Source organism: Vespula vulgaris, chromosome 4 (genome assembly GCF_905475345.1).
Source record: "Vespula vulgaris chromosome 4, iyVesVulg1.1, whole genome shotgun sequence".
Classification (NCBI taxonomy): Eukaryota; Metazoa; Arthropoda; class Insecta; order Hymenoptera; family Vespidae; genus Vespula; species Vespula vulgaris.
Window position 1 is genome coordinate 7,177,674 of NC_066589.1, and position 15,992 is coordinate 7,193,665.

At 30.1% G+C, this 15,992-nt stretch overlaps 3 protein-coding genes across 4 annotated transcripts in view; 1 reads left to right on the forward strand and 2 right to left on the reverse strand.

Annotated features, from left to right (window-relative positions):
• The window catches only part of LOC127063306 (60S ribosomal protein L38), a 70,686-nt gene that overhangs the window by 10,986 nt on the left and 43,708 nt on the right, over window positions 1-15,992 (reverse strand). The window lies entirely within an intron of this gene.
• LOC127063297 (inositol polyphosphate multikinase) lies at window positions 65-5,506 on the forward strand. 2 transcript variants are annotated; one of them, XM_050992866.1, is made up of 5 exons: window positions 65-339; window positions 1,797-2,007; window positions 2,849-3,025; window positions 3,408-3,668; window positions 4,359-5,506. In XM_050992866.1, exons 2-5 carry the CDS (start codon window positions 1,836-1,838, stop codon window positions 5,120-5,122), a joined length of 1,374 nt encoding a protein of 457 aa, XP_050848823.1. In that variant the 5' UTR covers window positions 65-339; window positions 1,797-1,835; the 3' UTR covers window positions 5,123-5,506. The 2 variants fall into 2 exon arrangements, with proteins under 2 accessions (XP_050848823.1, XP_050848822.1); XM_050992865.1 differs by lacking the exon at window positions 65-339 and adding an exon at window positions 789-1,215.
• The window catches only part of LOC127063293 (division abnormally delayed protein), a 107,571-nt gene continuing 99,181 nt past the window's right edge, over window positions 7,603-15,992 (reverse strand). Inside the window, exon 8 of the mRNA XM_050992860.1 lies at window positions 7,603-15,808. Within this exon, the coding sequence (XP_050848817.1) occupies window positions 15,702-15,808 (107 nt within the window). The 3' untranslated portion in view covers window positions 7,603-15,701. The remainder of the gene's footprint in view (window positions 15,809-15,992) is intronic.

Sequence of the window (15,992 nt, forward strand, 5' to 3'; positions counted from 1 at the left end):
TATTATAATGTGGAAATGTCTATTATTCTTTTTTCTTTTTTTAAAAAAGATATTTTTTTAAAAGTAGTCACGATATTGATAAAAAATTCGAAAAAATCGTAAGAATTAAAAAGGCATCGTAAAACAGCTAATGAACGTAGTGTCGCTATCGCGAGTCACGATAATGACGGAAGCGTGCAAATTATATCGAGAAAGTCGTTCTGTGAGAAAAGTGTTTGAAAACACAATTGTAGTGCCATGAATAGGAGAAAAAAGTGATAATGGTATCGAATGTGGGTTTAAGAAAGATTTATTAGTCTTAACAATAGCGAGAAATCGAAGTGTTCGCAAAGTGTATAGGTTAGTTCAAATAAAATATAACAATAGTTTGATATAAAATATCACTGTCATGTATATACGTAATTATACAAGCGATTAATAAATCATTTTTTATTTCTACTTTTTTTTTTTAACAAATTAATCTTATTTTTACTTTCCGTCATGCGAATGATATCGTTTTCAAAATAATAATAATTTTTAAATCTATTTCATAAACCTACGATATTAGATCGAACATAATAAATAAATAAATAACTAAATAAATAAACAAATAAATAAACAAATAAATATATATACATTTATTTATTGTAAAAGTAAGGAGAAAATTTTTATTTTTGTGATAATTGTATCGTAATTTTATATAAATAATTTTGAATCTTCACTTTTCGTTGAGAACGTATCTTACGAAATGTTAATTCAATGATATCGATAATAGTAGGAATCTTTTTAGCCGGTAATGTCGGTAATATCGATAAGAGAGAGGAAATGAGAAAAAGGATAGAGAATGAAAAGAGGGAGAAAAGCGATCGGTAGTAATTCGAACGTATCATGTCTTTGAAATTTGCCCTCTGTCGGCGTGTCCTCGCGTTAATTCGATCATCAGGTGTTTGAAAGATTCACGCACGCAGATTAGTTCGTTCAGGCTTTTCGTACTCGTGTGTGTTACGTCCTCGTTCGATAAGTGTGTCGAATTAATCCAAATAAATTAAATTAATCGTCGAATAAGAAAAAGAGAGAAAGAGAGAATACTTTAGTTAAACAGAACTACAAAGAACATGAATATAAAAGCTCATAACCATAAATAATCGGCGAAGTTAATGGGACGAGTTTTTGTATTCGAATAGTATTTATCATTGAAAGAGACTAAGTAGCAATATCAACAAGATCAACAAAAAGGTAAATGACTAATATGATTTTTAACGATTAAAATTCTAAGTGCTATTAAATTACGTATATTTAATTTCTTTTATCGTTGAGCAAAGTAACACGATTTTGATTGCACGTTGGATGATGAAGAAGTTAAAAGGGCAAAAGAAAGAGAGAGGGAGAGGAAGAGAGAGAGAGAGAGAGAGAGAGAGAGAGAGAGAGAGAGAGAGAGAGAGAAAGAAAAGAAAAGGACAAAAAAGAAGTGAGTTAATATTGACAACAAGTGGGACAAGGTAAAAGGAAATGAACTAAGTTTTCTCGTCTTCTTGATGTGATCACGAGCATGGACGCGGATGTTCTTACGTTTGTACACATTTCGATAAGATCTTTTCATCTCTCTCTCTCCCTCCCTCTCTCTCTCTCTCTCTCTCTCTCTCTCTCTCTCAGTCACTCACTTTTTCTCATAATCTCTCAATATCTCTCTCTCCCTGTTTCTCTCTCTCTCTCTCTCTCTCTCTCTCTCTCTCTCTCTCTCTCTCTCTCTCTCTCTCTCTCTATCTCATTTACTTTTTCACACGTTTTTTCAAAGGTGTGCGAATGTTTAATTGCAGAGTTAATTACGGTCTATCCGCACGACGCAGTTAAGTGTTATGACGAGTTTAAACTCTTGCACGGATAAAAGTTTATGTCATCTCGATAAACCTTCGAGGGATGTAGTAGAATCCGATGTTAAAACGTTGGAGGATAAACTTCCTAAGGAATTGAGTCGTCTAGAATCTCAAGTTGCCGGGCATTCCTTTGATAATGAAAAACAGACGATCGGTAAGTTATTTTGTTATTCTCTAATTTTTATTTTTTGTTTAAATATATATCTAATTAAAATAAATAAATAAGTATATATATGTATTTATTTTTTTATTATATACATATATACACCTATTCTTTTTTGTTTAAATACGTCATAATCTTATTTTTCATTTTATTTCGTCGATGACAATATATCATCGAAGCATCTTCATACAATCTAATTCAAATTTGAATTCTCTGAATTAGATCGTTCATAGGTAAATAAACACTAATACGCTAATGATCCTTCTCTTTCGTAAGCTTCGTAAGCTGACGTCATTTTAATCTCTCACGACTTTATAATGATCTAATTGTCATTAAAACTATCATTATTGCATTAAGTATCTTGGATAACGAGCGATTCGCAAGATTTTCACGATTTCGAGGAAAACTCGAGTAATTTAGTAGTAGTTAGTTTAGTCTTTATAGAAAGTGAGTCAACTTTGTTTCGTCGAAACAAAGGTAATAATTGTTTCTCTTATATAATATAAGACATTATTTTCTTATTTAAATAGTCGTCCAGTGTTAATTCATTCGTCAAGTTATTTTCTTTATTAATTAATTGAGCGAGGAAGAAAGTAAAAAATTAATTGAGTGAGGAAGAAAGTAAACAAGAAAAAAAAAGAAAAAAAAAATAAATAAATAAATAAAAAGATGACTGTATAAAGGAAGGAATAGGAATCGTCAATTATTAAAAAAGAATCGCATTTAAATAACAATCAATTTATACCATCGCGTTATTATAATTAGCACTTGTTTTTCAATTGCAACTTATGCAATCGCTTCTCGTCATAAAACTATCTAAACATTTTTGCAGGTATGTTGCGAGCACCATCGGGTCGGGTGTTAAAACCCATCACGAAGCCTCATCTCGGTGATAGAGAAATATCTTTCTATGAGAATTTGCAAAATTCTTGCGACGAGACGATTTTGGAATTGAAAAATTATGTGCCCAAATATTTTGGTACGACGGAGATACTATTCTCTGACAAAAGTATGTAATGGATGATTAATTATATATCTTTTTGATTATTTAATAATAATTTGAATATAAGAAAAGACAAACAAAAATTATACCAAAATAAATAAATAAATAAATATATATAAGTAATAAAATATATACAGATATATATATATATATTATATATATTATATTAATATATAATAACAATAATGTATATATATATATATATCTTTTAATAATGCAAATATAATATATACTTACCTGTATATGTACATATAAAATCTTTGCAAATAGAGCATATATATACACACACACACATACATACATACATACATGTTATATAATAAATTTCATCGTTCCATTTTCTTTTGGCAATTTTATTATTTCTTTTTCTTTTCTTTTTTTAAAATAGATATAAAATTTGTCGTGCTGCAAGATATAACAGAAGGCATGGCTGAACCATGCGTGATGGATATAAAAATTGGCAAGCGTACGTGGGATCCATTGGCTAGCGAAGAAAAGAGAATAAGCGAGGAAAAGAAATACGCGCGATCGAAGGAAGCTTATGGCTTTTGCATTACTGGTTTTCAAGTGTATTGTCTCTCGAGTGGCGAACTTAAGAAGTTTGACAAGAATTATGGCAAGACACTCACTCCCGAAGCTGTAGTCGAAGGTATTAACGAAATGTTTTATAAGATTGGGAGAGGGTAGGTGAGGGGTCGGTTGTGTAGGGGGAGGGATTTGAGGCCGCGATAACGTCTCGTAATCTATTTAGATATAATTAATGTCTGAAATATTTTTAGATTAAAATATTAATTTTTAGATACGATCTCGAAAGTATTCTCGATATCGATTTTCATATTCACAAACAAAATTTCTTTCTGTTCTTTTTTCTGTTGTCTTTACAATTAATACTTGATCGATAATTTAACTCGAATTAAATACATATATTGTACAAGGTTAAAACTAAAAGTTCTTGAACGAATATAACAATCGGTTTTTCTCTTTTTTCCAGATTTCTTTTTTGTTTTTCAAATCGTAAAACTAGATATTTAGGAACTTTTGGTTCACCCTGTATAACATAATACATAAGTTATAAATTAAATTTGAACGTGTAGCTTCGTTTACATGCGTCTATACATAAACACGTGTTATCTCACTTAGAGAATTCTTTCGAAAGTATATATATATCTATCTCTATAAAGACACGTATCATATCTGAATACATACATACATGCAAATAATGTTTGTTTGTATCTGGATTTAGAAACTTTTATATTTTTAAGGCTGATCATTATAAAAAGAAAAAAAAAAAAGAAAAAAAAAGAGAAAAAAAAGAAAAAATGATTGATATTTCTTTAAGCATTGAAGATCTTTCTAAACGTGACACCTCAGAGGCCAGCATGTCGTCAGTTGATCGTCAAATTGTTGTCGCTACTTTGGAAGATACTCGTTATATTTCGTAAGCAAGAGAATTTTCGTTTTTATTCGAGTTCAATACTGATCGCTTACGACGCCAGAAGATTACGTTATTATCAGCGTTTCGAGAACGACGATAAGAATAAATCACCGATAAATTGTCAACGTGCCAAATCCTTTTCTTCGACCTTGTCCACGAGCGGAACGAAGGACAAGAATTCGGACAAGGGTTATTCTCCGAAGGAATCATCACAAAATATTCAACATCTTCGTAGAAAGGTGTTAGAAAGGACGCGATTGTTGAAACGTAGCGTGAGCCTTCAATTTGGTATTAAGGATTGTTCTAATTCGTTCGAAAGAGAAGATACACATCGCAAAGTATCGTTATTACAAAGAAGCGATTCCTATGGTCCAGATTCAAGAATAGACAAACTCTGTCGTACTCATTCCCATGCTCATAATTTCGATCAGGAGATTGTCAATATGAAGGAGGATTACGCCGCACTTTTGAACGAACTTAGCAGTACCTACGAGGACAAACAAAATTGGGTCAGGGTGAACATGATCGATTTCACTCACGTATTTCCTGCACCAAATGAGACCGCAGGCTTGGACCACAATTATCTCGAGGGTATTGAAAATTTGATCAAACTTTTCGAGACTTTTCTGATACAGAGAGAAGGATGTACTTTGACGTTGGACACGTAAGAGACGATTAATGATCTATATACTTACATACATATATATATACATATATATATGTATATATGTATATATATACACATATAGATACACATATATATACTGTACCATACTCGATGATCTTTTTGATTTAACGAAGGTCTATCAAAGACTGGAATTTATTTCTTTTCGAATAACATAAATGAGAGAAAGAAAGAGAAATATAAATAGATAGATAGATAGTTAGATAGATAGATAGATAGAGAGAGAGAGAGAGAGAGAGAGAGAAAGAGAGAGAGAGAGAGAGAGAGAGAGAGAGAGAGAGAGATAAAGAGAAAAGAAACGACTCGTATATGTACATATATTGTTCTGTATGTCAAAAAGCATTGACAAATAAAGGTAAAACTCTTATCGCATTATTATTATTATTATTGTTATTTTTCTTTTTTTTTGTTTTATTTATTTTTTTTTATTCACCATTCACTCGTAAACAGTTTTTACATCGTCGCCTCTCCGGAGTAACTTTTTACTCGGGTGCGACGTATCAACTGACAATAATAATTAATAATTCGCTTAATTCGCCGTAACATTTATAATAATATTTATAATATATATTTATATATATATAGATTTACTTTGTTTATTTATATATTTATATCGATTGCTTACGATCATCGCCTGCAGTCACGTGGCACATCGCTCGCCGCATTTCCTCTCTCACTCGTGTTTTTTCTCATTATTTATTTATTTATTTATTTACTTTATTTTATTTTATTTTATTTAATATTTTTTTTTCTTTCCTTTCGTCCCCCTCCTCCTTTTGGCACGCGTGTCGCACGCGCAAGTGATAAGTATAAATCATTAGGTTTCTTGTTAGATATCGATCGATATTTTAAAATAATTTAATTTAAAACTTTTGCAGTTTCTGTAAAAAAGAAAAATAAATAAAAATAAACAACACAAAATGACGGTACAATTTCGACTAAATTTCGAGTTGGAAAAATTCTTTTCTAAGTTTTTTTTGGTTTTAATATTTCTGTTCTTTTTTTTTTTTTATCTATTTAACTCTCCTAATTTATAAACCGAAGACTAATTAGCGTTGGCTCGGACACGAAAAACAATTCTTGTTTTATTATGGAACAACAATCGAAGATAGTAATAATATTTCGTATTTTTTCAAATTATTCGCAATGGCTTATGTCTATCATATACAGGGTGTACCAGAAAGTTACCATCTATTTCAGTGACTTATTGGTAGACTTTTTTTTTTCCTTTTAATTTTTACGCTACCAAAAAAGATATGTACACACTTTCCCAAGTGCAAATTAGTGTATTCGAAAAGAAAAAAAAAGAACAAAAGAAGAAAGAAAAATTAATTGAGATGTTAAGAATTTTTGTAATTATTTATAAGTTGTCCAATTAAATATGTTTTTGTATAGATGTATATAAATATATATTTTTCATGTTTTAAACCTCGTTTTTCCTTCATTCCCATTATTCGATTGAGATAGTGACTTTCCAGACACCCTGTACGAATGGCATCAGTTTGGGTTAGATAATTACTGGGAGAACTATCGATCGTGGAGCAGACATTATCATTTTCGTATTATTATTTTTTTTTCATTCTTTCTCTTTTATTTTTTTTATTTTGCAATATTTTTTCATCGATCTTCAAAAAGAAAAACTTATTGAAAAATATTTGCTGCAATGGCGTTAGAAATATTAATTTTCGGAAGTTTATAATATGTTAGTTGTTAGAAAAGATGACGATGGTAGTAATAGCGGTAGCAGTGATAGCGGCAGTAGTAGTAACTCTAGTATTAATAATAATAATAATATTATTATTATGTAATATAATAATAATGAAAATAATTAATAATAATGGTATTGATAAAACTAACAGTAATATTAATAGTAAGTAGCGCTATATCACATAATAAATACCATAAAAATTACGTTGATCGTCTAAGAGTATTTCTAACAAAATAATAATAATAATAATAATAATAATAATAATAATAATAATAATAATAATAAACATAATAATAATAAAAATAATAATACAAAAAAAAGGAAAAAAAATGGGCTTCAATGAAACAAGAAATCTAACTAATCAGCCGGTATTATATGCATAAGCTTTACGTTCACAATGAACTTTTTTTACTTTCCTTTCATGGACACATTTCGACACATACAAAGACGCATCATTTCGCGTACAATCAAGTTCGCGCGCGCATCTGATTATATATATATAGGTGTGTATATATATATATATGTATATACATATGTATACATATATATATATATATGTATATAGGTATGTCCTAGATAACACAATCTCGCTTGCGATAATTAAACTAAGAAATAATAATACTCAATGTTCACAAGTGTTTTCCACGTTGAAAAAGCACTTATAAAGATTGATATACATAGGCGTTGTAAGTTTCGGCAAAATGGAAAAACAAAAAAGAAAAAATGACAATGACCTGTTTTGTATGTTTGTTTGCTTGTTTTTTTTTGTTTTTTGCTTTTTTTTCTCAATCATGTCCTGCGTTATCGTTAAGGCGCCTACGAGAAGAAAGAAGAAAAAACTGAAACATCGTAACACTTAAAAGGGCTTCGTTCTGTTCTCGAATTCTTTTTATTATTATTATTTGTTCTTTTAATTATTTTTGTCGATTTCGTTTTCGTCTTTTTTATATCAATGATAGGTATCACGTGACACGATACGCCGCCGAGGATCACAGTCAAAATGGCGATTGGCGTTTCTTGGCTTTCGAACATTCTTTCCTAATTTAATCTAATAATTTTGCTAATAATAATAATAATAATAATAACAACAACAACAACAATAATAATAATAATAATAATAATAAGAATAAAAATAATAATAAATCTTTGTTTTGCCTTTTATCGCAGCGAAAAAAAAATGATAAAAAAGAAAACAAATATTTTTTTATTCTATAGATAGTAGTACATCTAATAAAGCACCTCGTAAGCAAAAAGAGAAACAAAAAATATGCTTTTTCTTTTTGTCTATATAGCATTTTTTTCTTTTTTTCTTTCTTTTTTTTCTTCTTTTTTTTTGTTTAATTCTTTTTCGTAATTCTTTTAATCAATCACAGATAGACAGCCAAACGCTTGATAAAGCTTCGAATTGTTCTTACGACTATATCTTTTTCGATATGTCCAACGCTTTGTAATGTTAAATGTTCGATTTATAGTGTTTCGTTTGAAATTTGACGAATATAATTACATAATTATCTTGTGCGTATCATTTCTGTCATTGGAACTCATTTGGAACATTAAAAATAATAAAAATTAACTATTTTTATATTTTTACTTGATCGGAAGATGTTAGAAAAATGTGAAAAAAATAGTAAAGAAATAGAAAAGAATCTTAATTGGAAAGAAACATTATTGTGAATTTTACAATAAATTGCGAAGGTGAACGAGAATAAAAAAAATTATTTACGTTATAGTTAGTATTGACACATTGTTGAGAGAAAGAGAGAGAGAGAGAGAGAGAGAGAGAGAGAGAGAGAGAGAGAGAGAGAGATTCTGTCACGAGTATATTCGTGTTCGTACATCCACAATGCACATGTAATTTATGTAATTATTAAAGTATCAAATTTTTCGTGAGAATCGTTATTATACATAACATTTATTATGTTGGATATAACGTTTGCTTAACTTCGATCAATTTTTTCGTAATTTTTAAATACATATTTTATAATAACGATTTGTTTTTAACATAATCGGGGTACATGAAACGAATTACTTTTTGCAGAATTATGAAATTTGAAAACGTAAATTTGAAAACGTATAAAATCATGGAGAATTCAAAAAAAAAAGAAAAAGAAAAAGAAAAAGAAACAGATACAAAAATAAAAAGATTAAAAAAGGAAACGGACGTAAAGAAGTAATAATCGTAGGCGAAATCGAGGCGTATCGTGCTACTCCCCATTAAAAATATTATACTTTTAAAATAAATGACGTCGTTCATCGGTGATTTTCTAGTTCGGAGAAGAAGTCGTTTAAAACGACGAAGCGAGAAGATTAATCTTTATATTTTTCTCTAATTAGACATCTGGGCATCGAGAAATATGTCTATTTATATACAGGTTGGACCAAAAGTTTTTAAATTGACCACAAGCTTTTTAGATTTGTAATTTTACAATCACAAAAAATAACAGAATTAGCTTAAAAAGTCGAAGAAGAAAACTAACTGATTTTAAAAAATTACCTACAAATTTTTGTTCCAATCTATATATATATATATATATATATATATATATATATATATATATATATTTGTATATATACATATACTATACATGTATATATACACACATACGAATACGTATGCATTAACATGTACGATATTTAAACGTACATTCTGTTTTACTTCGTTTTTATTTTATTATTATTATTATTACGTTCTGTTCTTTTTTTTCTTTTCTTTTACTGAAATTATTCCTGACAATAATATATATCGTATATCAAGTCTCAGTCCTCAAATATATCACGCAAACATACACTCACATATGCGAAATTTCAATAAATTAGCAAGCCTTCTTTCTTACGGGTTGAAATCTGTCAATTTCTTTTTTTTCCGAGGAATCGTAATTGAACGCAAAAAATGCGTTCTTCTCTTTTAACAATAATTACTCGTTAAATAATATGCAATCATATTCCGCAAATAAATTCATGCGATCTTTATCAAATTTTTGAGGGATGTTGGACTAAAAGAGAAAGAGAGAGAGAGAAAATTAAAAGGAATGAAGAAGGATCGATCTTGCAAACCAAAAATAAAAAGAAGAAAGAAATAAAACAACGCAGAAATCAAATAAAATGAAAAAAAAAAAAAATAAAAAAATAAAAAAAAAGTCGAAATCATCGATGACAACGGTCGAAGTGTTATTTTGTTCCTTTTATCTTCTGTCTTTCTTTTTTTGTGTTCCCTTTTTTTCTTCACGAGCCAATGGACCATCTCAAGGCCGAACGAGCGAGACGTCCGTCCAATCGAAACGATCGATCTTTTTCCGCTCCCGTAATTATGTCGATCACGATTGTCGATCACGATTGCCGAACCTTGGACAGAAAAAAAAACTCGCACGCAATACGACGCACACAGCGCACGCACTGTGCAGATACACGCACGCTCACGTGCATGAATATGCACACACGTGCAACTACACGCACATACATTTACTCACGCAAAAAAATATTATACGTCGGAGGAGCTCGAAACTTTTTATCATGTGATACATTATATAGCGCGAACTTTTCAATCTTGCTCTCTCGATTTTAAAACGTGTGGAGCCATAGGTCAACGTAAACGAAACGACTCGTCTTCGTTGTTGTCTTCGTCGTTGTCGTTCGTTGTTTAACCAATCATTGGCCTCTTTGTTTCGTCCTTTTGTTTCTTTCTGCTTTTTATTTATTTCATTTTTATTATAAAAGTTTTTTTATTTAAGTTATATTACGTATCTTCGTGTATTCGATTGACGGGATCGATCGTTCATTCGCAATAGCGAAAGTTTTTTTTCATTCTTCTCTTTTTATTTCTTTTCTTTTTTTTCTTTTTTACGAGGAATTCTAAAACTTTCGAAAATGTTACTTTCATTCAGAAAAAATTTCTATTTCGGCAAGAAACTTTTTTCGCTTAGATTCTTTGCAAATGTCTGTCGATACAATTCTTCCTTTTTTTCTTTTTCTTTTGATCTTTTATTTTCTGATATTATTTTTATCAAAAGTGAGAACTAATAGGACGAAGATAGGTATTTTTATCTCTATCAAAAAAAAAAAAAAAAAGATAATAATAATAATAAATAAATAAATAAATAAATAAATATGAAAAAACGATCCAGAAATATTTTTGTTATTCTTATTACAAAGCGAGTTTCGTGTTCCTCGTCTTCCAAACATTCGTTAATATATTTTTTCTTTTTTCTAATTCCATTATACTTAACGTCCCATCAATTTCTTGTTCGTGTATTAATATTTATCTCAACTGTTTCAATGCAACTGCAAGTATGAATCGATCTGAAAAAAATCGACGAATTGATTCATAATTGATTGGAAAAAAGAAAAAAAAAAAAAGAAAAAACAAACGTATTCGTCTCATCAACCCTTTCAACTTCAGACCGTTTATTCGGTCGTCTCGATTTGTTTATTATTTTCTTCTTACTTCTGATCGATGAAAACAAAAATACAAACTGAAATACACGTCAACAAAGTTCCTTTAATCGCAGCGTTAATCTTTAAACACGATAAAGTAGCAATGTCCGGATTTCCAAGGCTTGATGAGCAAAATCGTTTGCTTCCTGCGTGGCGCCATCCGAGCGTGAAGGGGTTAATATTACTTAGCGCCTACGCGTTTGTTCTTTCTCTCTCTCTCTCTCTTTCACTCTCACATATTAATACCATTTTCCCTCTTTTTTCTTCCTATCTGTCATCTCCTATTTCTCTCTCTCTCTCTCTATCTTTTATTTTCCATTTCTTTCGTCTTTCCGTCAGATATTACGATTTAATAACGATCGGATGAATTTGTCAATAATTTTTCTATAGCTGCTCGTATCGTTTCCTTAAAGTTCAGATCGAAGTATACATTTATTTATTTATTTATTTATTTATTTATTCATATATATATATATAGCGTATAATGTATAGTGTATAAATATAGCACGCGTTCACTATATACAGACTCTTCCTCGTTCTTTTCTTAATTATTCCTTTTTTTTTTGTCATTTTCATCTGTGTTCTCTGTCTTGATTTTTTACCCATGTTTTCTTTCTCTCCTATTTTTTTTGTCTTTATTTTTTGTTTGTATCCATCCCTCCGACTCTCTCTCTTTCTCTTTCTCTTTCGTCCTCTCGTAAAAGAATTCATGATTTCGTTCGTGGAAAGCTCGGTTGACGGTAAGTTTAGCGTGTAGAAAATTTCCTCTGTCTCTCTCTTTCTCTTTCTCTTTCTCCTCCTGTATGTTTCTATGCCCGTTTGTCTGTTTGTCTGTCTGCCTTGATTTTATCGCGACGACTGAAATTATGTATTTCCTTTCTCTCTTTTTTTCTTTTTCTCTTTCTCTCTCTGTCTGTCTCTGTCTTTCTCTTCTGTACCATGGGATATATATTCAGTCTTGTGAGTATACTCGTAGGTATAAAGGGTAGCGTCACGACAAATCGTATTTACTTAATAAAAGACGTTATTTATTTTTGTATATCATCGTATCGGCATCTCTTATTTGTAGAATCATTCGAATATGCGCATATAATAATAATAATAATAACACGTATTTTCGAATGTATTTTAACGATGCAACGAATGTCGCGATACGACATTCGTTAAGTACACAATCGGTTTGTTTTTTATTTATTTATTTATTTTAGTTGTTTATTTATTTATTTATTTACTAATAACTTTTCTTCCCCTTTCAAATGCCTCTGCTTCGTTCTTATTGTTTTTTGTTTGGTTTTTCTTTTTTACCCCTTTTTAATTTCCTCTCGTATACTCCTTTGGATGGTCCTTTCTTAAACGTTAATACTTTCACACGTTTTCAAAGTCTTCGGATTCGTTTTTTTATTTATTTAATTCTTTATTTATTTCTTTTATTTTATTTTTGCCTTTTTATTTTCTTTATTTTCTTCTTTTTTTTTTTACTTTTTTCCTTTTCAGCGTTTAGAAAATTTCATCCTCTCACGTCGAAGGCTCGTCGTACGTAAGGTTCGACGTAACGATTTTACAGCGAAGAATTTCAATAGCGTTTATTTAACGACTATTATAGATATTTATTAACGATCAAAAGAAAATCGTAATTATGTTCGTTAGTACGGTGATCTTGAGTTTGAAAACTTTAACGATACTGTATTTCGATAGCACGTATAATACGAGTAGAAATCATTATATGTATTATTATTTTTGTTATTATAATTATAATTACTATTATTAATATTAATAATATATCATTATCATTATTATTATTATTACTATTATTATTATTATTATTAATTATTATTATATTATTATTATTATTAATTATTATTATTATTATTATTATTATTATTATTTTTCTCGCTGAGAGGCGAAATTCGCCGATAACTATTTTTCCTTTCTGATACTTTCGATAATATCTCATTAGAACGTTTTCAACAAATTTAGGAACTTCTCCATGTAAAATACGTTTTTCCCCATGTCGTTTACGTTTCCAAATAGATTTTGAATTAGATGATGCGAGGAATACCCATATAAGAAGGCGTACCAATTGGCAAAAAAATGTGAAATTTCTATTATATTTTATCGCGAATAATCAATACACGAGGAGTAGAAATGACAATATTATATTATATTATACAATACCTATATAATGTATGTTTACATAATATATGTAACTATACATGAAAATGTCGATTCGACTCGTTCTCCGAAATGTTTATCGCGAATGAACGAAGCTAGTTTTTTATTTATTCATTATTTCTCTAATTAATTAACTAATTAACTAATTAATTAATTAATTAATTATTTAACGCGACATTCGGTGTTTCAGCTTTTTCCATCTCTTTCTCTCTTCATTTTTTTCTTTCTTTCTTTCTTTCTTCCTATCGTTCGTATATGTGTATTCGTTAGTTACAATTATTATAATATTCGACACGTGTGTATATGTATATGGCATACGCGATATCACACCAACGAACGTCGTCGATGATCTGGGGATCTTTTTTCGCACGATCGATCGATCGATCACGACGACTTCGTCACGAGCGAGCGACGACTCATCTTCCTTCTTTCCTTGCTTCCTTCCTTCCTTATTTCTTTCCCTCTTTCTTTTTTCTTTTTTTCTTCTAATTTACGACGAGCAACGGAATGAATGAAATGCGTTCGTCGGAACGAGGGACGAGCTTTAAACGAGGAAAACCACGACGAATCGATTACGCTCACCGTAAATAGTCATCATTTTAAATGACCTATTAGTCTTGCGAAGAGAGATCGCTGAAGAAAAAAGAATGAAAAAAGAAAAAGAAAGTATGGATTTAAATCTGGTATATATATATATATAAAAATTTAGGATTAGAAATAGAAAGAATACATTTTAAATAACCCATTAGTCTTGCGAGAAGATTTAAGTTGGACATATATAAAAAGAAGTCCTTATATATCATATACATTATATATCGTATACGTACATTATAAATGACTTATCGATCTGGAGAGATGGTAAAAAATATATGTATTCATATTCGATATATATATATACATATATATAGGAAAAAAGTAAGAAAAGAGAAATTTAATGATCAACATTGTCGTAACAAAAAATTTAGTAAAATATGTTTAAGATCAAAAAGACAACAACAACATTAACAAAACAAAAGAAAATAAAAAACAAAACCAACTAAAAAAGAAAAAACAGAAAAGAAATATTTAGCTAGATTTAGTTTAAGCGACGTGTTGGCTTTGATTATATCGCGTAAATGTAGGGAAAGAATATTTTGTCCAAGAATAAAAGGGAATAAAGCGATAAATCGTTGGAAAAGTTTGAAATATTCTCGAGAGAAGTGGTGAGAAAGGAGTAACGTTCTTCCAAATATCGTTTTTCTTTTCAACCCATATATTTTCTCTCTCTCTCTCTCTCTCTCTCTCCCTTTTCTTTCTCTCTCTCTCATGCGCGCGCGCGCAAGAATGCGTTCTCTCCGACGGTGACTTTCTGATGGTTTTATCGGATGGTTTTCCTCGTTACTTCTCGTTTCGGCAACTCGTCGTACGATTTCTACGTGTCGTCGTATAGTCTGGCTTTGCATCTGGCAAAGTTTCAAACGCTACGTCCTCGCGACCGCTCGCCAACTAAATTTTCTAAATACATACGTGCTTAGTAATGCCGCTAACTCGACCGATTTCTTTTCTTAACATATCGTTTCGTTTCATTTCATTTCATCTCATTTCATTTCATTACATTTCGTTACACATTCATTTCATTTCGTTTCCTTTTTCGTTTCGTATTGTTTCGTTTTTTCTTCTTATTCTTCATCTTCCTCCCCTTCTTCTTATCTTTTTATTTATTTATTTATTTATTTTCTCAATTCTTTTTTTTTTTATTTATTCTCCCCTCGAGACCCGAGTTACGATACCGACCGATGACACTTTTTCTTTTTTTTTTCCATTCGTTCGTTTCCCCTCGACACGCTTTTATCGAAGATATCATCGAAAAAGATGGCGTCCATTTTCTAATAGTCACTAATCTCTCTCGTCCATTCTAATTTCTTGTCCAGGACGAAAAGAAAAAAAAATATATATATATTTTTCTCTCTCTCTCTACATATACATACATACATACATACATACATACATACATATATATATATATATATATATATATTCTTATATACAGAGAAAGAAAGAATCGCGTTACACAACATGGCGTCTCTTTTGCGTTCTCTCCTCAACCGATTTCACTGTCTCGAGGATGGAGAAGAGAAAATCGTTTCGTCGACGCACCAATAATATGGGAGCTTCGTCTTCTTCTTTCGAAAACAGGAAATCATTTTTTTCTTTTTCATTTTTTTGTGATTTTTTTTCTTTTTTTTTCTTTTTCATTTTTCTTTCTTTTTTTTTAGGCGACTAACATGCCGAGCGCGAGAATCAACGACAACGATGGCATCAGCATGCTCGATGAGGCTAATGTTGGGCGGAATTCTCGATTGGTCTTCACCGATGGATCTGTAACAAAAGAATTTGTTTTTTTTGTCTCTGTTAATTAATTAATTTTCTCCCTTTTATTATTCGTTTTCATACGATAACAATAATAATAATAATAAATAAATAGAATTGACATCGAGTAGGTAATGCGATTTTAAAAATCAAGATTGACTAATATTTTTTTCTTTTTTCTTTCCTTTTTTTT

Excerpts from the sequence above, each read along its gene's own strand:
- LOC127063297 (XM_050992866.1), top strand. The coding sequence starts at position 1,836 with ATGACGAGTTTAAACTCTTGCACGGATAAAAGTTTATGTCATCTCGAT. Across the intron at positions 2,008-2,848 it reads TAATGAAAAACAGACGATCG|GTATGTTGCGAGCACCATCG; the intron begins GTAAGTTATTTT and ends ACATTTTTGCAG. Across the intron at positions 3,669-4,358 it reads TCCCGAAGCTGTAGTCGAAG|CATTGAAGATCTTTCTAAAC; the intron begins GTATTAACGAAA and ends TATTTCTTTAAG.